The 24239-nt window shown below is 41.4% G+C and overlaps 1 protein-coding gene across 5 annotated transcripts; it reads left to right on the top strand.

Annotated features, from left to right (window-relative positions):
* The first annotated feature begins 4121 nt into the window (after positions 1–4121).
* On the top strand, positions 4122–6129 carry LOC119523433 (spindlin-2). 5 transcript variants are annotated; one of them, XM_037822204.1, is made up of 3 exons: positions 4167–4193; positions 4375–4446; positions 5183–6129. In XM_037822204.1, exon 3 carries the CDS (start codon positions 5185–5187, stop codon positions 5959–5961), a length of 777 nt encoding a protein of 258 aa, XP_037678132.1. In that variant the 5' UTR covers positions 4167–4193; positions 4375–4446; positions 5183–5184; the 3' UTR covers positions 5962–6129. The 5 variants fall into 5 exon arrangements, with proteins under 5 accessions (XP_037678133.1, XP_037678132.1, XP_037678134.1 ...); XM_037822205.1 differs by lacking the exon at positions 4375–4446 and having other exon boundaries at positions 4122–4249; XM_037822206.1 differs by lacking the exon at positions 4375–4446 and having other exon boundaries at positions 4170–4353.
* Positions 6130–24239: the final 18110 nt, after the last annotated feature.

The raw sequence follows: 24239 nt of genomic DNA, 5'->3' as shown, positions 1-24239 counted from the left end.
AACATTGTGCTGGAAGTGCTAGCCAGGGCAATCCGGCAAGACAAAGAAATAAAAGGCATCCAAATTGGAAAAGAAGAAGTAAAACTGTCATTGTTTGCAGATGATATGATCTTATATCTAGAAAACCCTGAGAAATCGATGATACAGCTACTAGAGCTAATAAACAAATTTAGCAAAGTAGCGGGATACAAGGTGTTTTAGTTTGCTAATGCTGCAGAATGCAAGACACCAGAGATGGATAGGCTTTTAGAAAATGAGGGTTTATTTGGCTATACAGTTACAGTCTTAAGGCCATAAAGTATCCAAAGTAACACATCAGTAATCGGGTACCTTCACTGGAGGATGGTCGATGGCGTCCGGGAAACCTCAGTTAGCTGGGAAGGCACGTGGCTCGTGTCTGCTGAAAGTTCTGGTTTCAAAATGGCTTTCTCCCAGGACATTCCTCTCTAGCAAGCTTGCTCTTCTTCAAAATGTCACTCACAGCTGCACTCTCTTTCTTCCCCCCAACTCAGCTCATTCATATAGCTCCACCGATAAGGGCCCACCCTGAATGGGCGGGGCACGCCTCCATGGGAACATCTCATTAGAATTATCTCCCACAGCTGGGTGGGGCACACTCCAAGCAAATCTAACCAACACCAAAACGTCTGCCCCACACAAGACCACAAAGACAATGGCATTTGGGGGACACAATACATTCAAACTGGCACACAAGGTTAATGCACATAAGTCAGTAATGTTTCTATATGGTAGAAATGAACAAACTGAAGAGACACTCAAGAAAAAGATACCATTTTCAATAGCAACTAAAAAAATCAAGTACCTAGGAATAAACTTAACCAAAGATGTAAAAGACCTATACAAAGAAAACTACATAACTCTACTAAAAGAAATAGAAGGGGACCTTAAAAGATGGAAAAATATTCCATGTTCATGGATAGGAAGGCTAAATGTCATTAAGATGTCAATTCTACCCAAACTCATCTACAGATTCAATGCAATCCCAATCAAAATTCCAACAACCTACTTTGCAGACTTGGAAAAGCTAGTTATCAAATTTATTTGGAAAGGGAAGATGCCTCGAATTGCTAAAGACACTCTAAAAAAGAAAAACGAAGTGGGAGGACTTACACTCCCTGACTTTGAAGCTTATTATAAAGCCACAGTTGCCAAAACAGCATGGTACTGGCACAAAGATAGACATATAGATCAATGGAATCGAATTGAGAATTCGGAGATAGACCCTCAGATCTATGGCCGACTGATCTTTGATAAGGCCCCCAAAGTCACTGAACTGAGCCATAATGGTCTTTTCAACAAATGGGGCTGGGAGAGTTGGATATCCATATCCAAAAGAATGAAAGAGGACCCCTACCTCACCCCCTACACAAAATTAACTCAAAATGGACCAAAGATCTCAATATAAAAGAAAGTACCATAAAACTCCTAGAAGATAATGTAGGAAAACATCTTCAAGACCTTGTATTAGGCGGCCACTTCCTGGACTTTACACCCAAAGCACAAGCAACAAAAGAGAAAATAGATAAATGGGAACTCCTCAAGCTTAGAAGTTTCTGCACCTCAAAGGAATTTCTCAAAAAGGTAAAGAGGCAGCCAACTCAATGGGAAAAAATTTTTGGAAACCATGTATCTGACAAAAGACTGATATCTTGCATATATAAAGAAATCCTACAACTCAATGACAATAGTACAGTCGGCCCAATTATAAAATGGGCAAAAGATATGAAAAGACAGTTCTCTGAAGAGGAAATACAAATGGCCAAGAAACACATGAAAAAATGTTCAGCTTCACTAGCTATTAGAGAGATGCAAATTAAGACCACAATGAGATACCATCTAACACCGGTTAGAATGGCTGCCATTAAACAAACAGGAAACTACAAATGCTGGAGGGGATGTGGAGAAATTGGAACTCTTATTCACTGTTGGTGGGACTGTATAATGGTTCAGCCACTCTGGAAGTCAGTCTGGCAGTTCCTTAGAAAACTAGATACAGAGTTACCATTCGATCCAGCGATTGCACTTCTCGGGATATACCCGGAAGATCGGAAAGCAGTGACACGAACATATATCTGCACGCCAATGTTCATAGCAGCATTATTCACAATTGCCAAGAGATGGAGACAACCCAAATGTCCTTCAACAGATGAGTGGATAAATAAAATGTGGTATATACACACGATGGAATACTACACGGCAGTAAGAAGGAACGATCTGGTGAAACATATGACAACATGGATGAACCTTGAAGACATAATGCTGAGCGAAATAAGACAGGCACAAAAAGAGAAATATTATATGCTACCACTAATGTGAACTTTGAAAAATGTAAAACAAATGGTTTATAATGTAGAATGTAGGGGAACTAGCAGTAGAGAGCAATTAAGGAAGGGGGAACAATAATCCAAGAAGAACAGATAAGCTATTTAACGTTCTGGGGATGCCCAGAAATGACTACGGTCTGTTAATTTCTGATGGATATAGTAGGAGCAAGTTCACAGAAATGTTGCTATATTAGGTAAGTTTCTTGGGGTAAAGTAGGAACATGTTGGAAGTTAAGCAGTTATCTTAGGTTAGTTGTCTTTTTCTTACTCCCTTGTTATGGTCTCTTTAAAATGTTCTTTTATTGTATGTTTGTTTTCTTTTTAACTTTTTTTTCATACAGTTGATTTAAAAAAGAAGGGAAAGTTAAAAAAAAAAACAACAAGGAAAAAAAAAAAGATGCAGTGCCCCCTTGAGGAGCCTGTGGAGAATGCAGGGGTATTCGCCTACCCCACCTCCATGGTTGCTAACATGACCACAGACATAGGGGACTGGTGGTTTGATGGGTTGAGCCCTCTACCACAGGTTTTACCCTTGGGAAGATGGTTGCTGCAAAGGAGAGGCTAGGCCTCCCTATGGTTGGGCCTAAGAGCCTCCTCCCGAATGCCTCTTTGTTGCTCAGATGTGGCCCTGTCTCTCTAGCTAAGCCAACTTGAAAGGTGAAATCACTGCCCTCCCCCCTACGTGGGATCAGACACCCAGGGGAGTGAATCTCCCTGGCAACGTGGAATATGACTCCCGGAGAGGAATGTAGACCTGGCATCGTGGGACGGAGAACATCTTCTTGACCAAAAGGGGGATGTGAAAGGAAATGAAATAAGCTTCAGTGGCAGAGAGAATCGAAAAGGAGCCGAGAGGTCACTCTGGTGGGCACTCTTACGCACACTTTAGACAACCCTTTTTAGGTTCTAAAGAATTGGGGTAGCTGGTGGTGGATACCTGAAACTATCAAACTACAACCCAGAACCCATGAATCTCGAAGACAGTTGTATAAAAATGTAGCTTATGAGGGGTGACAAGGGGACTGGGAAAGCCATAAGGACCACACTCCACTTTGTCTAGTTTATGGATGGATGAGTAGAAAAATAGGGGAAGGAAACAAACAGACAAAGGTACCCAGTGTTCTTTTTTACTTCAATTGCTCTTTTTCACTCTAATTATTATTCTTGTTATTCTTGTGTGTGTGCTAATGAAGGTGTCAGGGATTGATTTGGGTGATGAATGTACAACTATGTAATGGTACTGTGAACAATCGAAAGTACGATTTGTTTTGTATGACTGCGTGGTATATGAATATATCTCAATAAAATGAAGATTAAAAAAAAAAAAAAAAAAGAAAGATCCTCAAGAACGAAGGTCTGGGAATTACTAGTTAGGAAAACGAACGTAAAGATTGGGTCAAGATGGCAGACTGAGCACTGGCGCATTTTTTCCGTCCTAACCCAAATCCTCTTAAATGACAGGAAAGGCAGATTTATGCATAGAAGAAAAATAGCTCCATAAAGGCTCGGGGGAAACGCAAAGAGTGAATTCCAGGAAAATGAAAAGCAGATAAGGCAGTGACGCTAGCGGGGTAAAGTGGAGGTTCGGGTGGGGAGCAAGGGGGCCCTTAAATAGGGGGAGGAAAGGAGGCGATAGGGCGTGGAGGAGGAAGCATTTGCGGGTTCCTCTTCGGATTTGGGGAAGAGGCGGGGCCAGGACCCAGGAGCGCCTCTCAGGCTCAGGGGCTGGCGTGCGTTGGAGGCTGGGGGGTGGGGGGACGCTATGTCTGGCAGGAAGGGGAGGCCTCTCTCCAGGCAGGAAGCTGCGCTACGGAAAGAGGGAGGAGACTGCGGCGGCCGCAGCGGCGGGTAGGACCCCGATGTGGCAGAGGGGCCGCCGCCGCCGACTGCAAGGCGGAGGGCGCGTGAGTAGAGCGCTGGGGACCCCGCCGCTGTCTCTTCGCCTGCCCCTCCGCCTTCCTAGACGCTTACGTATCCTCCCTTCCCAGCTTTTGCTAGCACCGGTCTCGTACGTATCCTCCCTTCCCAGCTTTTGCTAGCACCGGTCTCGTCGGCTGCTGATCCTCCTTGGCCGCAAGCTCAGAGCAGAGGAAACACCGAGGTGTCCGATTTGGGCGCGTGAGGCCCGAGATCGCGGCGGTGGGGATGTGGGCGTTGGGCTAGAGAACTGGAGGATGGGGATGGGTGGGCGCCAAGATGGGATATGAGGGAGGCTGGGAAATGTAATGGGGAGGGTGAACGGGAGGTGGGGTGGGGGGGAGGGGGCGGAGCGAAGAACACAAGGCTGGTGTGCAGGGTGATTGGAAAGGGAAATATCTTTGTGGTGGGCGCCCAGAAGGAGAATGGAGATGGCCAGGAAGAGATACAAGAGGGAGTTGCACCTGGTGGGAAGCAAAGGGATGGGCAGGCAAGGAGGATGAAGAGTAGAAGGCGATGGGCGGGGGACAAGGGGCTACCTGCGCAGAAATGGGGATAGGCGCCAGGAAGAGGGAGAAGGGGTGGGGATAAGAAATGATCAGTGTGTTGTAGGGGCTACTAGGATTGCAACAGAGGAATAGACACCATGCAAGAGAGCAGGCTCACTCTAACAGGGGCCTCAAGCACCAGGACCACCACAGCAACCGCCTCTCTAACCCTCCTACACAATAACAAGCCTGGAGGGAGGGCACTGCAGGCAGACATCCCAGAGTGTCATGATATCCAGCATTGCTGCTGGACATGCCGGAATAACATGAACTGATATACACCTGGTACACAGGGATTTTACAATACAGAGAAAAAAAATCATGTTATAGTACATTGAATATTTCTCCCTAGCCTCTCTCCTCCCCCTGCAGGTATGAAGACCCCCCACAAAAAGGCAGCCCTAGGGCAGCGAACCAGGTCAGCTGTAGGTGGCCAGACTGGATCTGCAAATATGAGGAAGAAAAAGACCTCCCCAAAGAAGCAGAGGGGCAGACCTTGTTTCCAGTCCCGCAGGAACATCGTAGGCTGCAGAATTTCACATGGATGGAAGGAAGGTGATGAGCCCATCACTCAGTGGAAAGGAACCGTTCTGGATCAGGTGCCTATAAATCCCTCTCTTTATCTGGTGAAGTATGATGGAATTGACTGTGTCTATGGACTGGAACTTCATAGAGATGAAAGGATTTTAAAGCTTAAAATCCTTCCTGATAAGGTGCCATTTTCTCGAGTCAGAGACGTGCGCCTTGCAAATACCATAATTGGAAAAGCAGTAGAACATATGTTTGAGGGTGAACATGGTTCTAAGGATGAATGGAGGGGGATGGTCTTAGCCCAAGCACCTATCATGAAAGCCTGGTTTTATATTACCTATGAGAAAGATCCGGTCTTATACATGTACCAGCTTTTAGATGATTATAAAGAAGGTGACCTCCGTATCATGCCAGAGTCAAACGAGTCTCCTCCAGCAGAGAGAGAGCCAGAAGGAGTTGTAGATGGCCTGATAGGTAAACATGTGGAATATACCAAAGAAGATGGCTCCAAAAGGACAGGCAAGGTCATTCACCAAGTTAAAGCCAAACCCTCTGTGTATTTCATCAAGTTTGATGATGATTTCCACATCTATGTCTATGATTTGGTGAAAAAGTCCTAACTGTTATGATAAAAGTTGGCAAATTTGTGGAAGCAAATGTATAATTTGTAGGCATAAAAAAAGTTACTTTTCAGTGTATTGAAAGTTTAAAGGTCCCTGTTAACCCATCATCTTTGCCAGCATAACTGTTGTTTTGTTCTGAAAAATACAAATTTATATGGACATACATGCCGTGTGTAAGGAATTTGTCTTCTTGAAAAGACTTGGTGTATTTGGTGGAGGGGCATGAAAGGGAGGAATAGCCATAAATTAAGTCTATGAATAAAGTGAAGCTAGTATCATAATCAGTCATCTGAAAAATGGAATAAGACTTGGCTGGTCTGGTCTAGAGAGGGGGAAGGGGAAGGAACTAGAGATGGGCTCGGCAGGGGAGGGGGAAGAGGAGGTGACTGCTTAGGAAGAGGTGGGGAGTGGCCAGAAATGGAGAGGCTCCTTGGAGGGGGTGAGATCTAGTGAGGGGGAGGTATCTAACTGGGAGGAAGGTAGAGAATAATAGAGGGAGAATGAGAGCTTGGGGCTTAGAGGAAAACTGACTGAATCAATAGAGTAGTGAGAGACAAAGAACTGTGAAAGAGATACAGAATAAGGAGGGGGAAACAAGTTAACAGGGACTTGGAAGAGGCCAGAGGATACTGAGAAGGAGGTTCTATGCATGGGAGGGGGGCCAGAAAAGAAGGGGCAAAGGACACTGAGGGAGGAGGAATGCAAAGAAGAGAGACAGAAAGAGGGAGTGAGAATGCAGAAGTGTTGTGGGGAGTTTGGCTGAGGGAGGTAATGAAGGCCCAGGAAAAAGTTGGATTTCTCACAATATTCACATTGTCTTCCCTGGCTCTATGCACAAAGGAAGTGACAACTATCAAAGAAGGCTGCTGGATTAGATTCCCTAGAAGGGCGTTTTGTCAGGGATGACTCAGGCAGGTAAAGGAGTAGTCAAGTTTATACCTTAAAGGTTTTTCTTATTTCAGATAGTTTGTACCACACCTTCTTCCTTCATCTTGCCTCCTGCAAGCAGAGCCCTAACCCTCAGCCCAAACCCACTGATGTGCTGCCCCCTAGGCACTGAGCTATGGGAAGTCTCCTCACATTTTCAGAGGGACTAAGGTGCAGTAAGTCTTGGATTTGGATATCTTGGTTCATTTCCCCTATACCAGATAAGGAATACTTGTGGGAAATGGGTCTGTGGGGCACTCAGAACTTAAGAGGTGTGCCTTTTGCATTTGGAAATTATTTTATCCAGAAAAATGGAACTGTTGTGAAACCAAGGTACAGCAGCCCTTCATTTTTCTTCCCCCTGCTGGATTGTTCCCTTACCTCCCTAGAGAGTAAGGCCATCAGAGGATTGAGCACATTGTTTGTCTCCAGGGTGTGGGGAGTACCTGACCGGTCCATGCTTCTCTCAGAAGATGCCTGGAACTACAGGTGGCTCCACCCAGTGTTCTATCAATTGGATGCCCCCTACTTCCAGAAGCCCCATTTTCGCTAGACCCCCACAAAGCCTGTAGCTACTGGCCTCACAGGTACCTCCTGGCCAGTCTTGCCCACCTAAGTGAGGGTAGATCCCATGGAACAGTCAGTCTGAGAGTTGTAATTTTTCTGTAACTAACTTAAGGTGTATAGTGTCACATAGAGGGGTGGTAGTTGGTGGGGAGTGAGGGTGGCAACCTCAGTAAAGGCCCTCCGTACTAAAGTGCCCCAATGCACAGGTCTGTGTCTTTCTCTTCTCTTCCTTGTCCTTTCCCAGTCTTTCTCCTGAATTCTCTTCTTAAGACCCTCTCTCTTGTTCCCCCACCCCCACCCCTCACTAAAGTATATCACCTGCTCCCAAAGAAAGAGAGCTGGTGACTCCTCACTGCTCAGGTTTCTGTAACTCTTCCTTCGTTGGTGGTGGGGAGGGGAAAAGGCAGGGAGCTCCCAAGAGTTGAATTCCAGTTCTCTCTTTCTACCCAACATGACCTGATGCTTATTGCCTCAAGAATTATACCAGGGAAGTTCAACTCACCAAAGCATCACAAAATTTAGTTCAGCAAAAAGCACAGGGACCAATTTCAGAAAGCTGTCATATTTTGTTTGATCTCCATGAGTTTGTTGTTGCTGTTGTCTTTTACTTAAATTAGCTACTTTAAAAACTTAGGAATTTAACATTTTAAAAATCTATATTTCTGGCTTCTGAAAACAAAACCAACCATTATGGCTCACATTCCAACACAATTACAAGCAGCTGGGTTTGAGGATGGGGTCAGTCTATTTTACACTCAGAATGCCCAGTCCAGTTGCCTGTATCCTCAGCTGGCCTGCTTTACTCTAATAAAATACCCAGTTGTTCCTAGAGGCACTTGTGTTTATTCTTGGGCTAAACCCAGGGTAAACGTCCCAGCCACCTTTTTGCCTTACTTTGATCCCATTCACTTTTTAATATATTTATTTCATTTTCTTCCCACATCTGCTTAATTTGGGTGGGCTCTCTGCCAGGCACAGATGCTGATGATAAAGTAATAAATTAAAGAAGACAAAAAAACACCCCAAACTTGCCTAATGGAGCTTTCACTTTAGTGTGGGAGACAGTAAGCAAGATAAATAATTAAAATATATAAAGTATTTTCATGCTGACAAGGGCTAAGCAAGAAGAAAGTAAAGCAATCAATGGGGAAATAAATTAGTAGGGAGGAGACTGACATGAGATGGAGCGGTCATGGAAGACTTCACTGGGAACATGGTTTCTGCATAAAGACCTGAAGGCAGTGTGAGAACCATCTGTGTGGCTGTCTGGGGGATGTACATTCCACATAGTGGGAGCAGCAAGTTCAGAGTCCCAAAGGTGGGAGTAGGCTGGCTTGTTTGAGGAACACTGACGATGCCACCATGTCTGGAGCTGAGTGAAAAAGGTAGAGAACAGCAGGAGACAAGTTCAGGTAGGTAATGGGAATGAGGGAGTGCAGAGAACTTAGGTTCTTATTGGTCCTGGTCTGGAATTTGGCTTTTACACGGAGTGAGATGGGGAGCCATTCAGTTATTTTCAGCTCAGGAATGAATGATATGGGTTGTCTTTATATTTTAATAGGGTAATTCTGGTAACTCGGGAGGATAGTCTGTAGGTCCTCCTACAGGAAGTATATGAAACAGAGGAAGTATTGAGATCAAAATACAAATGGATCAGAGGAGAGAACCTGAAACAGATTTACACATAGGAAACCTGAATCATAATATAGGTGGCATTTCAAATGAATGGTGAAAAACTTGCAAAAAGTGATTCTGGGTTAATTGCTTATCCATATGGGAAAAAATAAAACACCTTTGTCACTGTTTTATAATTATGTGATGATATTAGATATGATTATATGTTCTTGGAATGACAGGACAGAACACAAAGACACTCAGATGAAATGCAGGACTCTTTTTTTTTTGTTGTTTTGTTTTTGTTTTTGTTTTTTTTTTACTTACACTCCAAACAAGAGAATGCTGCCACACAGAGCCACACAGATGGTTTTACTTGGGGAAAGTGTAACAGTGAGGTGGAACTATAGCAGGTTGCTCATGTGTGGCAAGGAACGTGGGGCTAGTTAGATTTCATGGGTTTCCTGTGGATTGGGTATTTTGAATATCCTTGAGCCCAAGGAGGAAGGAGCCATTGCTAGATATTTGGCATCTAGGGCCTCTGGCAGTTGGGTGTGTGTGTTGTAATCCAGGAGTGATGGAGACCCATAGTGAAGTGGTTGAACTGTAAGCTTAGCAAACTGCCCACAAATGGGAATTGACAGTTTTTAGTCCTGACCTCCAAACTGGGTTGAGATAGCACTTATGAAATATTATGCTACAACTGACCCCTCCATGTCTTGACATCAGTTTTGAGCTCACTTATTTGGAGGTATTTGGGTGGCCCAGATGGCAGATAAAGACTTTTAGGGGAATAAGGCAAAAAAGTCGACCTAGACAGCAATGAAAACATTTTGAGAGTAAAAAGGAGAAAAACAAGTAGAAGTATAAGAAGTCCTTGTAGGCCAGACCATAACCATGACCCCCATTTATGTTGCATTAATCAAGAAAAAGTCTGAAATTTCTTGGGTTTCTAATAATATCTTTGTGGAGTTGTAAAGTGTGTCAAAAGTATGAGTTAACTTAATCATGACAATACTATATTGTTGTTTTTCTTGGGGCAAGATGGCAACTCGACCAGTATTATTTACCCACATGTAACAGGTAGTTACTTAGATTTTGCTAATGCCATCTTAGGCAGCCAGTAGGTAATCTAAGGCCAATTGATTATCAAATACCATTTTCTCCAGAGACTCTTGACCTTGGTTAAGAAGACCAAGGGTGCATAAGACTTTAGACATATGGGAAACCAGAGTTTGAGATATTACGTGGTTGGCCTTGGTCATCTTGGCTTGGTGAGTTATACTTATGGTGCTGGCTCTAACACTGGCTGTGCCCAGGAGTCTGGCAAGTCCTCTGAATAGTAGAATTAAGTTAGGAGCCCTTCACATATGATGGGAGCCTTGTAGGGAGTGAGGATAAGTATGGTTGGTGTCAATGCCAATGGGGAGCCCAAAGCTGACAGGAGAACAAATTGTTAGAGTGTGGTCTCCGGATAGTGAAAGGAAGAAATATAACCAGTGTTCTCTTTTTTTAACTGAACTTACAATATAACCCAATTGCAAGTCTCTTACCATATATAGCTAGGCTATCTCCCAGAAATTGTATAGAAGTCAGCATAAAACAGGCACTGGGTTACACTGTGGCTATGGAAGAACAAATTAAGAGAGTTTAGATATGGCAATCAAGTTTATAATTAATTTATATTTACACCATGTGATTACACAGTAAATTTGCCTTCTCTGTGGCCTCAGTCTGTATGAGGGGTTGTCTTGGAACTTGTATTCTTTCAATGATGTCCCAGCCATTTGTTGGCTGAATAATTGCTTAAGAGGAAGCCGGTGTATATGGGGCTAATGTGTCAGGTTCAGCAGTTAGGTTTCTGGAGGGTATGAACTTACAGCTGAGTAAGGTGATGTAAACATTAGTGGTATTTGTTTGTAACCAAGGAGAAGGAATAGTTATGGGGCCATGGTCAGATAGGCAGGGTGGGAGGTTGTAGTGGAAAGCTGGAGGGGGTGGGGAGTAAGAAAAGACACAGAGGAGTGGAAGGTCATTTCTCCAGGAGTTCCTTGGTTGGACTGATATGAGGTAGTTGCTTCCTAGGGGAAGCAATAACTTCCATTAATTTTTTTTTTTTTAATCTTCATTTTATTGAGATATATTCACATACCACGCAGTCATACAAAACAAATCGTACATTTGATTGTTCACAGTACCATTACATAGTTGTACATTCATCACCTAAATCAATCCCTGACACCTTCATTAGCACACACACAAAAATAACAAGAATAATAATTAGAGTGAAAAAGAGCAATTGAAGTAAAAAAGAACACTGGGTACCATTGTCTGTTTGTTTCCTTCCCCTATTTTTCTACTCATCCATCCATAAACTAGACAAAGTGGAGTGTGGTCCTTATGGCTTTCCCAATCCCATTGTCACCCCTCATAAGCTACATTTTTATACAACTGTCTTCGAGATTCATGGGTTCTGGGTTGTAGTTTGATAGTTTCAGGTATCCACCACCAGCTACCCCAATTCTTTAGAACCTAAAAAGGGTTGTCTAAAGTGTGCGTAAGAGTGCCCACCAGAGTGACCTCTTGGCTCCTTTTGGAATCTCTCTGCTAGTGAAGCTTATTTCATTTCCTTTCACATCCCCCTTTTGGTCAAGAAGATGTTCTCCGTCCCACGATGCCAGGTCTACCTTCCTCCCCGGGAGTCATATTCCACGTTGCCAGGGAGATTCACTCCCCTGGGTGTCTGATCCCACGTAGGGGGGAGGGCAGTGATTTCACCTTTCAAGTTGGCTTAGCCAGAGAGAGAGGGCCACATCTGAGCAACAAAGAGGCATTCGGGAGGAGGCTCTTAGGCACAATTATAGGGAGGCCTAGCCTCTCCTTTGCAGTAACCGTTTTCCCAAGGGTAAAACCTATGGTAGAGGGCTCAACCCATCAAACCACCAGTCCCCTATGTCTGTGGTCATGTTAGCAACCATCGAGGTGGGGTAGGCCAATACCCCTGCATTCTCCACAGGCTCCTCAAGGGGGCACTACATCTTTTTTTCCTTGTTTTTTTTTTTTTTTTTAACTTTCCCTTCTTTTTTTTTTTTTTTTTTTTTAAGATTCGGTTTTAATGAGATATATTCACATACCATCAATCATCCATGGTGTACAATCAACTGTTCACAGTACCATCATATAGTTGTGCATTCATCACCCGAATCTATTTTTTTTTTTCATTCTCTCTCTTTTTTTTCTAATCTTCATTTTATTGAGATATATTCACATACCACGCAGTCATACAAAACAAATCGTACTTTCGATTGTTTACAGTACCATTACATAGTGGTACATTCATCACCCAAATCAATCCCTGGCACCTTCATTAGCACACACACAAAAATAACAAGAATAATAATTAGAGTGAAAAAGAGCAATTGAAGTAAAAAGGAACACTGGGTACCTTTGTCTGTTTGTTTCCTTCCCCTACTTTTCTACACATCCATCCATAAACTAGACAAAGTGGAGTTTGGTCCTTATGGCTTTCCCAATCCCATTGTCACCCCTCATAAGCCTACATTTTTATATAACTGTCTTCGAGATTCATGGGTTCTGGGTTGTAGTTTGATAGTTTCAGGTATCCACCACCAGCTACCCCAATTCTTTAGAACCTAAAAAGGGTTGTCTAAAGTGTGCGTAAGAGTGCCCACCAGAGTGACCTCTCGGCTCGTTTTGGAATCTCTCTGCCACTGAAGCTTATTTCATTTCCTTTCACATCCCCCTTTTGGTCAAGAAGATGTTCTCCGTCCCACGATGCCTGGTCTACATTCCTCCCCGGGAGTCATATTCCACGTTGCCAGGGAGATTCACTCCCCTGGGTGTCTGATCCCACGTAGGGGGGAGGGCAGTGATTTCACCTTTCAAGTTGGCTTAGCCAGAGAGAGAGGGCCACATCTGAGCAACAAAGAGGCATTCGGGAGGAGGCTCTTAGGCACAACCATAGGGAGGCCTAGCCTCTCCTTTGCAGCAACCGTTTTCCCAAGGGTAAAACCTATGGTAGAGGGCTCAACCCATCAAACCACCAGTCCCCTATGTCTGTGGTCATGTTAGCAACCATGGAGGTGGGGTAGGCGAATACCCCTGCATTCTCCACAGGCTCCTCAAGGGGGCACTGCATCTTTTTTTTTTCTTTTTCTTTTTTTTTTTTTTTTTTAACTTTCCCTTCTTTTTTAAATCAACTGTATGAAAAAAAAGTTAAAAAGAAAACAAACATACAATAAAAGAACATTTCAAAGAGACCATAACAAGGGAATAAGAAAAAGACAACTAACCTAAGATAACTGCTTAACTTCCAACATGTTCCTACTTTACCCCAAGAAAGTTACCTAATATAGCAACATTTCTGTGAACTTGCTCCTACTATATTCATCAGAAATTAACAGACCATAGTCATTCCTGGGCATCCCCAGAACGTTAAATACCTTATCTGTTCTTCTCGGATTATTGTTCCCCCTTCCTTAATTGCTCTCTATTGCTAGTTCCCCTACATTCTACAGTATAAGCCATTTGTTTTACATTTTTCAAAGTTCACATTAGTGGTAGCATATAATATTTCTCTTTTTGTGCCTGGCTTATTTCGCTCAGCATTATGTCTTCAAGGTTCATCCATGTTGTCATATGTTTCACGAGATCGTTCCTTCTTACTGCCGCGTAGTATTCCATCGTGTGTATATACCACATTTTATTTATCCACTCATCTGTTGAAGGACATTTGGGTTGTTTCCATCTCTTGGCAATTGTGAATAATGCTGCTATGAACATTGGCGTGCAGATATCTGTTCGTGTCACTGCTTTCCGATCTTCCGGGTATATACCGAGAAGTGCAATCGCTGGATCGAATGGTAACTCTGTATCTAGTTTTCTAAGGAACTGCCAGACTGACTTCCAGAGTGGCTGAACCATTATACAGTCCCACCAACAGTGAATAAGAGTTCCAATTTCTCCACATCCCCTCCAGCATTTGTAGTTTCCTGTTTGTTTAATGGCAGCCATTCTAACCGGTGTTAGATGGTATCTCATTGTGGTCTTAATTTGCATCTCTCTAATAGCTAGTGAAGCTGAACATTTTTTCATGTGTTTCTTGGCCATTTGTATTTCCTCTTCAGAGAACTGTCTTTTCATATCTTTTGCCCATTTTATAATTGGGCCGACTGTACTATTGTCATTGAGTTGTAGGATTTCTTTATATATGCAAGATATCAGTCTTTTGTCAGATACATGGTTTCCAAAAATTTTTTCCCATTGAGTTGGCTGCCTCTTTACCTTTTTGAGAAATTCCTTTGAGGTGCAGAAACTTCTAAGCTTGAGGAGTTCCCATTTATCTATTTTCTCTTTTGTTGCTTGTGCTTTGGGTGTAAAGTCTAGGAAGTGGCCGCCTAATACAAGGTCTTGAAGATGTTTTCCTACATTATCTTCTAGGAGTTTTATGGTACTTTCTTTTATATTGAGATCTTTGGTCCATTTTGAGTTAATTTTTGTGTAGGGGGTGAGGTAGGGGTCCTCTTTCATTCTTTTGGATATGGATATCCAAATCTCCCAGCCCCATTTGTTGAAAAGACCATTATGGCTCAGTTCGGTGACTTTGGGGGCCTTATCAAAGATCAGTCGGCCATAGATCTGAGGGTCTATCTCTGAATTCTCAATTCGATTCCATTGATCTATATGTCTATCTTTGTGCCAGTACCATGCTGTTTTGGCAACTGTGGCTTTATAATAAGCTTCAAAGTCAGGGAGTGTAAGTCCTCCCACTTTGTTTTTCTTTTTTAGAGTGTCTTTAGCAATTCGAGGCATCTTCCCTTTCCAAATAAATTTGATAACTAGCTTTTCCAAGTCTGCAAAGTAGGTTGTTGGAATTTTGATTGGGATTGTATTGAATCTGTAGATGAGTTTGGGTAGAATTGACATCTTAATGACATTTAGCCTTCCTATCCATGAACATGGAATATTTTTCCATCTTTTAAGGTCCCCTTCTAATTCTATTAGTAGAGTTATGTAGTTTTCTTTGTATAGGTCTTTTACATCTTTGGTTAAGTTTATTCCTAGGTACTTGATTTTTTTAGTTGCTATTGAAAATGGTATCTTTTTCTTGAGTGTCTCTTCAGTTTGTTCATTTCTAGCATATAGAAACATTACTGACTTATGTGCATTAACCTTGTATCCCGCTACTTTGCTAAATTTGTTTATTAGCTCTAGTAGCTGTATCGTCGATTTCTCAGGGTTTTCTAGATATAAGATCATATCATCTGCAAACAATGACAGTTTTACTTCTTCTTTTCCAATTTGGGTGCCTTTTATTTCTTTGTCTTGCCGGATTGCCCTGGCTAGCACTTCCAGCACAATGTTGAATAACAGTGGTGACAGCGGGCATCCTTGTCTTGTTCCTGATCTTAGAGGGAAGGCTTTCAGTCTCTCACCATTGAGTACTATGCTGGCTGTGGGTTTTTCATATATGCTCTTTATCATGTTGAGGAAGTTTCCTTCAATTCCTACCTTTTGAAGTGTTTTTATCAAAAAGGGATGTTGGATTTTGTCAAATGCTTTTTCAGCATCTATTGAGATGATCAATTGATTTTTCCCTTTTGACTTGTTAATGTGTTGTGATACATTGATTGATTTTCTTATGTTGAACCATCCTTGCATGCCTGGAATAAAGCCCACTTGGTCATGGTGTATGATTTTTTTAATGTGTCTTTGGATTTGATTTGCAAGTATTTTGTTGAGGATTTTTGCATCTATATTCATTAGGGAGATTGGCCGGTAGTTTTCCTTTTCTGTAGCATCTTTGCCTGGTTTTGGTATTAGATTGATGTTAGCTTCATAAAATGAGTTAGGTAATGTTCCCTTTTCTTCAATGTTTTGAAAGAGTTTGAGTAAGATTGGTGTCAGTTCTTTCTGGAAAGTTTGGTAGAATTCCCCTGTGAAGCCATCTGGCCCTGGGCATTTATTTGTGGGAAGATTTTTGATGACTGATTGGATCTCTTTGCTTGTGATGGGTTGGTTGAGGTCTTCTATTTCTTCTCTGGTCAGTCTAGGTTGTTCATATGTTTCCAGGAAATTGTCCATTTCCTCTACATTATCCAGTTTGTTGCCATACAGTTGTTCATAGTATCCTCTTATAATTTTTTTAATTTCTTCAGGATCTGCAGTTATGTCACCTTTTTCATTCATTATTTTGTATATATGGGTCTTCTCTCTTTTTGATTTTGTCAGTCTAGCTAGGGGCTTGTCAATCTTGTTGATCTTCTCAAAGAACCAACTTTTGGTGATATTTATCCTCTCTATTGTTTTTTTGTTCTCTATGTCATTTATTTCTGCTTTAATCCTTGTTATTTCTTTTCTTGTACTTGGTTTAGGATTGGTTTGCTGTTCATTTTCTAGCTTCTTCAGTTGATCCATTAGTTCTTTGATTTTGGCTCTTTCTTCCTTTTTAATATATGCGTTTAGTGCTATAAATTTCCCCCTTAGCACTGCTTTTGCTGCATCCCATAGGTTTTGGTATGTTGTGTTCTCATTTTCATTCGTCTCTATATATTTAGCAATTTCTCTTGCTATTTCTTCTTTAACCCACTGGTTGTTTAGGAGTGTGTTCTTTAACCTCCAGGTATTTGTGAATTTTCTAAGTCTCTGATGGCTATTGACTTCTAATTGTATTCCATTGTGGTCAGAGAATGTGCTTTGAATAATTTCAATCTTTTTAAATTTATTGAGGCTTTTTTTATGTCCCAGCATATGATCTATTCTGGAGAAAGTTCCATGAGCACTAGAAAAGTATGTGTATCCTGGTGATTTGGGATGTAATGTCCTGTATATGTCTGTTAAATCTAATTCATTTATCAAATTGTTTAGGTTTTCAATTTCCTTATTGGTCTTCTGTCTGGTTGATCTATCTATAGGAGAGAGTGATGTGTTGAAGTCTCCCACAATTATTGTGGAAACATCAATTGCTTCCTTTAGTTTTGCCAGTGTTTCTCTCATGTATTTTGTGGCACCTTGGTTGGGTGCATAGACATTTACGATTGTTATTTCTTCTTGCTGAATTGCCCCTTTTATTAGTATGTAGTGGCCTTCTTTGTCTCTCAAAACATCCCTGCATTTAAAGTCTATTTTATCTGAGATTAATATTGCTACACCTGCTTTCTTTTGGCTGTAGCTTGCATGAAATATTTTTTTCCATCCTTTCACTTTCAGTTTCTTTGTGTCCCTGTGTCTAAGATGAGTCTCTTGTATGCAACATATTGATGGTTCATTTTTTTTGATCCATTCTGCGAATCTGTATCTTTTAATTGGGGAGTTTAATCCATTTACATTCAACGTTATAACCGTGAAGGGATTTCTTGAATCAGCCATCTTATCCTTTGGTTTATGTTTGTCATATATATTTTTCCCCTCTCTCTATTAATATCCTTTGTTGTACCCATACCATATCTCTTTAGTACTGAACCTTTCTCCAAATCTCTCTGTCCTGTCTTTGTTTCTCTGTCTGTAGGGCTCCCTTTAGTATCTCCAGTAGGGCAGGTCTCTTGTTAGCAAATTCTCTCAGCATTTGTTTGTCTGTGAAAAATTTAAGCTTTCCCTCAAATTTGAAGGAGAGCTTTGCTGGATGAAGTATTCTTGGCTGGAAATTTTTCTCACTCAGAATTTTAAATATATCGTGCCACTGCCTTCTTGCCTCCATGGTGGCTGCTGAGTAGTCACTACTTAGTCTTATGCTGTTCCCTTTGTATGTGGTGAATTGCTTTTCTCTTGCTGCTTTCAGAACTTGCTCCTTCTCTTCTGTGTTTGACAGTGTGATCAGAATATGTCTCGGAGTGGGTTTATTTGGATTTATTCTATTTGGGGTTCGCTGAGCATTTATGATTTGTGTATTTATGTTGTTTAGAAGATTTGGGAAGTTTTCCCCAACAATTTCTTTGAATACTCTTCCTAGACCTTTACCCTTTTCTTCCCCTTCTGGGACACCAATGAGTCTTATATTTGGACGTTTCATATTATCTATCATATCCCTGAGGTCCATTTCGATTTTTTCAATTTTTTTCCCCACTCTTTCTTTTATGCTTTCATTTTCCATTCTGTCATCTTCGAGGTCACTGATTCGTTGTTCAACTTCCTCTAGTCTTGTACTATGAGTGTCCAGAATCTTTTTAATTTGGTCAACAGTTTCTTTAATTTCCATAAGATCATCCATTTTTTTATTTAGTCTTGCAATGTCTTCTTTATGCTCTTCTAGGGTCTTCTTGATTTCCTTTCTCTCCTGTACTATGGTCTCATTGTTCATCTTTAGTTCTTTGAGTAGCTGCTCTAGGTGCTGTGTCTCTTCTGGTCTTTTGATTTGGGTGCTTGGGCTTGGGTTATCCATATCGTCTGGTTTTTTCATATGCTTTATAATTTTCTGTTGTTTTTGGCCTCGTGGCATTTGCTGAACTTGATAGGGTTCTTTTAGGATTTGTAGACCAATTGAAGTCCTTATCTCTAATTTATCAGATCTACAGCTTCGTGGAGTACACTTTCTCTAACTAACCAGCAGGTGGCGTCCACGAGCCACCTGTTCTCCACAAGCCAGTTCTCCCCTGCTTAGCCTTTTTGGTGAGTGGGGGAGTGAGTCTTGTGGGGTCCAATTGGTGTACCAAGCTTGCGTGTGTAGTTGGTGTTGCCTGCCCTGTATATGGGGCGTGTTTCTGGGCAGTCAAGGATGGGGGGGTGGCTCTAACAATCAAATCTCCCTGGTGATCCTAGAGTTTTAAAGCTGCTGCAATAGTCTAATCCTTCAGTTCAGTCCTGCCACAGTTTGTCTCTGCCACTGACCCACAAGTCCTTGGTATTGGCATATGGCTCCTGAGACTTGCAAGTGGGCCCCTCTTCCAGGCCGTGCACCCCGGGTCCTCTGTTGAGGGATGACTGTGCTATGTCACAGGTGAGTGCCGTCCCCCCAGGGCAGTTCTGGGCTGTTGGGCTGTGTAGGGAGGCTCCCAGTCTGCTGAAATGATGGCTGAATGGGGCTTTGTTAATTCACAGTGCTCTACCTTCCCAACTCTGGGACAATCAGCTGAGGTTGCAGGGAAGGCTAATGTCCACGCCCAGTTTTGTGGTGTGTGCCTGTTATTTGAAGCACTTCCGTCACACTGGGTTGTCTGGGGCAGTTCTGGGCTATGGGGCTGGTGATGGGCAGGAGTGTTTCCTGTCCACCAGGATGATGGCTGTGAGCGGACACCCCCCTTTTCTTGGGAAGTTGTGGTGTTTAGTGAATTTTCTCAGCCACTGGATTATTGCGTTTTGTCTCAGAGCTCTCCTAGTTCTGCTCTTGACTTGACCTGCCCAAATTGCAAGTCTTTGAAGCTTTCTGTATTGGGCTTCTTAGAGTAATTGTTTTAGAAAAAGAAAAAAGGATTAAAAAAAAAAAAAAAAACGGGCCCTCCTCAGAGATCTAATGGGTTATTGAAATGCTAAGAGACAAAGCAACCAGGGCCATTAAGGAAAGGTCCACAGGGCAGAGAGATCAGCTTTTCTTCGGGATTTGCATATGCGCCTCAGGGCCCTTCCCCTTTCTATGTTCACCAGAACTCCAAAAATCCTCCGCTTTTATTTTGGAGTTTTTCGTGTTGTTCTTTTTTCTCTATGCCTGTCTCCTCTCTGCTGGGCTGGCTGCTCTCAGATTCACTGGTGTCTGGTCTCAGTCTATCTATGGTTGGAGTTTGGATCAGTAGAATGAGATTCCGATAAGGGCTGCCACTGCAGTTCTCCCTTCTCCTTCCCGGAGCTGACAGCCCCTCCTCCCACGGGACTGAGCCTGGCAGGGAGGGGCGCGGGTCCCCTGGCCGCAAAAACTTACAGATTTCGCTGATCTCAGCAGTTCCACGTTTTCATGAGTGTTGTATGAAGTATGCCCAAAGTCAGATTGCTCTGTGGTGTCCAGTCCACGCAGTTCCTGGCTTTCTACCTACTTTCCTGGAGGAGTAACTAAAACATACAGCTCACCAGTCTGCCATCTTGACCCGCCTCTCCCTTCTTTTTTAAATCAACTGTATGAAAAAAAGTTAAAAAGAAAACAAACATACAATAAAAGAACATTTCAAAGAGACCATAACAAGGGAGTAAGAAAAAGACAACTAACCTAAGATAACTGCTTAACTTCCAACATGTTCCTACTTTACCCCAAGAAAGTTACCTAATATAGCAACATTTCTGTGAACTTGTTCCTACTATATCCATCAGAAATTAACAGACCATAGTCATTCCTGGGCATCCCCAGAATGTTAAATAGCTTATCTGTTCTTCTGGGATTATTGTTCCCCCTTCCTTAATTGCTCTCTATTGCTAGTTCCCCTACATTCTACATTATAAGCCATTTGTTTTACATTTTTCAAAGTTCACATTAGTGGTAGCATATAATATTTCTCTTTTTGTGCCTGGCTTATTTCGCTCAGCATTATGTCTTCAAGGTTCATCCATGTTGTCATATGTTTCACGAGATCGTTCCTTCTTACTGCCGCGTAGTTTTCCATCGTGTGTATATACCACATTTTATTTATCCACTCATCTGTTGAAGGACATTTGGGTTGTTTCCATCTCTTGGCAATTGTGAATAATGCTGCTATGAACATTGGCGTGCAGATATCTGTTCGTGTCACTGCTATCCGATCTTCCGGGTATATACCGAGAAGTGCAATCGCTGGATCGAATGGTAGCTCTATATCTAGTTTTCTAAGGAACTGCCAGACTGACTTCCAGAGTGGCTGAACCATTATACAGTCCCACCAACAGTGAATAAGAGTTCCAATTTCTCCACATCCCCTCCAGCATTTGTAGTTTCCTGTTTGTTTAATGGCAGCCATTCTAACCGGTGTTAGATGGTATCTCATTGTGGTCTTAATTTGCATCTCTCTAATAGCTAGTGAAGCTGAACATTTTTTCATGTGTTTCTTGGCCATTTGTATTTCCTCTTCAGAGAACTGTCTTTTCATATCTTTTGCCCATTTTATAATTGGGCCGACTGTACTATTGTCATTGAGTTGTAGGATTTCTTTATATATGGAAGATATCAGTCTTTTGTCAGATACATGGTTTCCAAAAATTTTTTCCCATTGAGTTGGCTGCCTCTTTACCTTTTTGAGAAATTCCTTTGAGGTGCAGAAACTTCTAAGCTTGAGGAGTTCCCATTTATCTATTTTCTCTTTTGTTGCTTGTGCTTTGGGTGTAAAGTCTAGGAAGTGGCCTCCTCATACAAGGTCTTGAAGATGTTTTCCTACATTATCTTCTAGGAGTTTTATGGTACTTTCTTTTATATTGAGATCTTTGGTCCATTTTGAGTTAATTTTTGTGTAGGGGGTGAGGTAGGGGTCCTCTTTCATTCTTTTGGATATGGATATCCAACTCTCCCAGCCCCATTTGTTGAAAAGACCATTATGGCTCAGTTCGGTGGCTTTGGGGGCCTTATCAAAGATCAGTCGGCCATAGATCTGAGGGTCTATCTCTGAATTCTCAATTCGATTCCATTGATCTATATGTCTATCTTTGTGCCAGTACCATGCTGTTTTGGCAACTGTGGCTTTATAATAAGCTTCAAAGTCAGGGAGTGTAAGTCCTCCCACTTCGTTTTTCTTTTTTAGAGTGTCTTTAGCAATTCGAGGCATCTTCCCTTTCCAAATAAATTTGATAACTAGCTTTTCCAAGTCTGCAAAGTAGGTTGTTGGAATTTTGATTGGGATTGCATTGAATCTGTAGATGAGTTTGGGTAGAATTGACATCTTAATGACATTTAGCCTTCCTATCCATGAACATGGAATATTTTTCCATCTTTTAAGGACCCCTTCTATTTCTTTTAGTAGAGTTATGTAGTTTTCTTTGTATAGGTCTTTTACATCTTTGGTTAAGTTTATTCCTAGGTACTTGATTTTTTTAGTTGCTATTGAAAATGGTATCTTTTTCTTGAGTGTCTCTTCAGTTTGTTCATTTCTAGCATATAGAAACATTACTGACTTATGTGCATTAACCTTGTATCCCGCTACTTTGCTAAATTTGTTTATTAGCTCTAGTAGCTGTATCGTCGATTTCTCAGGGTTTTCTAGATATAAGATCATGTCATCTGCAAACAATGACAGTTTTACTTCTTCTTTTCCAATTTGGATGCCTTTTATTTCTTTGTCTTGCCGGATTGCCCTGGCTAGCACTTCCAGCACAATGTTGAATAACAGTGGTGACAGCGGGCATCCTTGTCTTGTTCCTGATCTTAGAGGGAAGGCTTTCAGTCTCTCACCATTGAGTACTATGCTGGCTGTGGGTTTTTCATATATGCTCTTTATCATGTTGAGGAAGTTTCCTTCAATTCCTACCTTTTGAAGTGTTTTTATCAAAAAGGGATGTTGGATTTTGTCAAATGCTTTTTCAGCATCTATTGAGATGATGAATTGAGTTTTCCCTTTTGACTTGTTAATGTGTTGTAATACATTGATTGATTTTCTTATGTTGAACCATCCTTGCATGCCTGGAATGAACCCCACTTGGTCATGGTGTATGATTTTTTTAATGTGTCTTTGGATTCGATTTGCAAGTATTTTGCTGAGGATTTTTGCATCTATATTCATTAGGGAGATTGGCCGGTAGTTTTCCTTTTCTGTAGCATCTTTGCCTGGTTTTGGTATTAGATTGATGTTAGCTTCATAAAATGAGTTAGGTAGTGTTCCATTTTCTTCAATGTTTTGAAAGAGTTTGAGTAAGATTGGTGTCAGTTCTTTCTGGAAAGTTTGGTAGAATTCCCCTGTGAAGCCATCTGGCCCTGGGCATTTATTTGTGGGAAGATTTTTGATGACTGATTGGATCTCTTTGCTTGTGATGGGTTGGTTGAGGTCTTCTATTTCTTCTCTGGTCAGTCTAGGTTGTTCATATGTTTCCAGGAAATTGTCCATTTCCTCTACATTATCCAGTTTGTTGCCATACAGTTGTTCATAATATCCTCTTATAATTTTTTTAATTTCTTCAGGATCTGCAGTTATGTCACCTTTTTCATTCATTATTTTGTTTATATGGGTCTTCTCTCTTTTTGATTTTGTCAGTCTAGCTAGGGGCTTGTCAATCTTGTTGATCTTCTCAAAGAACCAACTTTTGGTGATATTTATCCTCTCTATTGTTTTTTTGTTCTCTATGTCATTTAGTTCTGCTTTAATCCTTGTTATTTCTTTTCTTCTACTTGGTTTAGGATTGGTTTGCTGTTCATTTTCTAGCTTCTTCAGTTGATCCATTAGTTCTTTGATTTTGGCTCTTTCTTCCTTTTTAATATATGCGTTTAGTGCTATAAATTTCCCCCTTAGCACTGCTTTTGCTGCATCCCATAGGTTTTGGTATGTTGTGTTCTCATTTTCATTCGTCTCTATATATTTAGCAATTTCTCTTGCTATTTCTTCTTTAACCCACTGATTGTTTAGGAGTGTGTTGTTTAACCTCCAGGTTTTTGTGAATTTTCTAAGTCTCTGATGGTTATTGACTTCTAATTGTATTCCATTGTGGTCAGAGAATGTGCTTTGAATAATGTCAATCTTTTTAAATTTATTTAGGCTTGTTTTATGTCCCAGCGTATGATCTATTCTGGAGAAAGTTCCGTGAGCACTAGAAAAGTATGTGTATCCTGGTGATTTGGGATGTAATGTCCTGTATATGTCTGTTAAATCTAATTCATTTATCCGATTGTTTAGGTTTTCAATTTCCTTATTGGTCTTCTGTCTGGTTGATCTATCTATAGGAGAGAGTGATGTGTTGAAGTCTCCCACAATTATTGTGGAAACATCAATTGCTTCCTTTAGTTTTGCCAGTGTTTCTCTCATGTATTTTGTGGCACCTTGATTGGGTGCATATACATTTACGATTGTTATTTCTTCTTGTTGAATTGCCCCTTTTATTAGTATGTACTGGCCTTCTTTGTCTCTCAAAACATCCCTGCATTTGAAGTCTATTTTATCTGAGATTAATATTGCTACACCTGCTTTCTTTTGGCTGTAGCTTGCATGAAATATTTTTTTCCATCCTTTCACTTTCAGTTTCTTTGTGTCCCTGTGTCTAAGACGAGTCTCTTGTATGGAACATATTGATGGTTCATTTTTTTTGACCCATTCTGCGAATCTATATCTTTTAATTGGGGA

This window comes from Choloepus didactylus, chromosome X (assembly GCF_015220235.1).
Source record: "Choloepus didactylus isolate mChoDid1 chromosome X, mChoDid1.pri, whole genome shotgun sequence".
In the NCBI taxonomy this organism is placed as follows: Eukaryota; Metazoa; Chordata; class Mammalia; order Pilosa; family Megalonychidae; genus Choloepus; species Choloepus didactylus.
The sequence above is the reverse complement of the archived record's forward strand: the minus strand, read 5'-3'. Positions and strand labels throughout refer to the sequence as shown.

What these genes read in the sequence shown, in the direction of transcription:
- LOC119523433 (XM_037822205.1), top strand. Translation starts at nt 5,185, where the DNA reads ATGAAGACCCCCCACAAAAAGGCAGCCCTAGGGCAGCGAACCAGGTCA.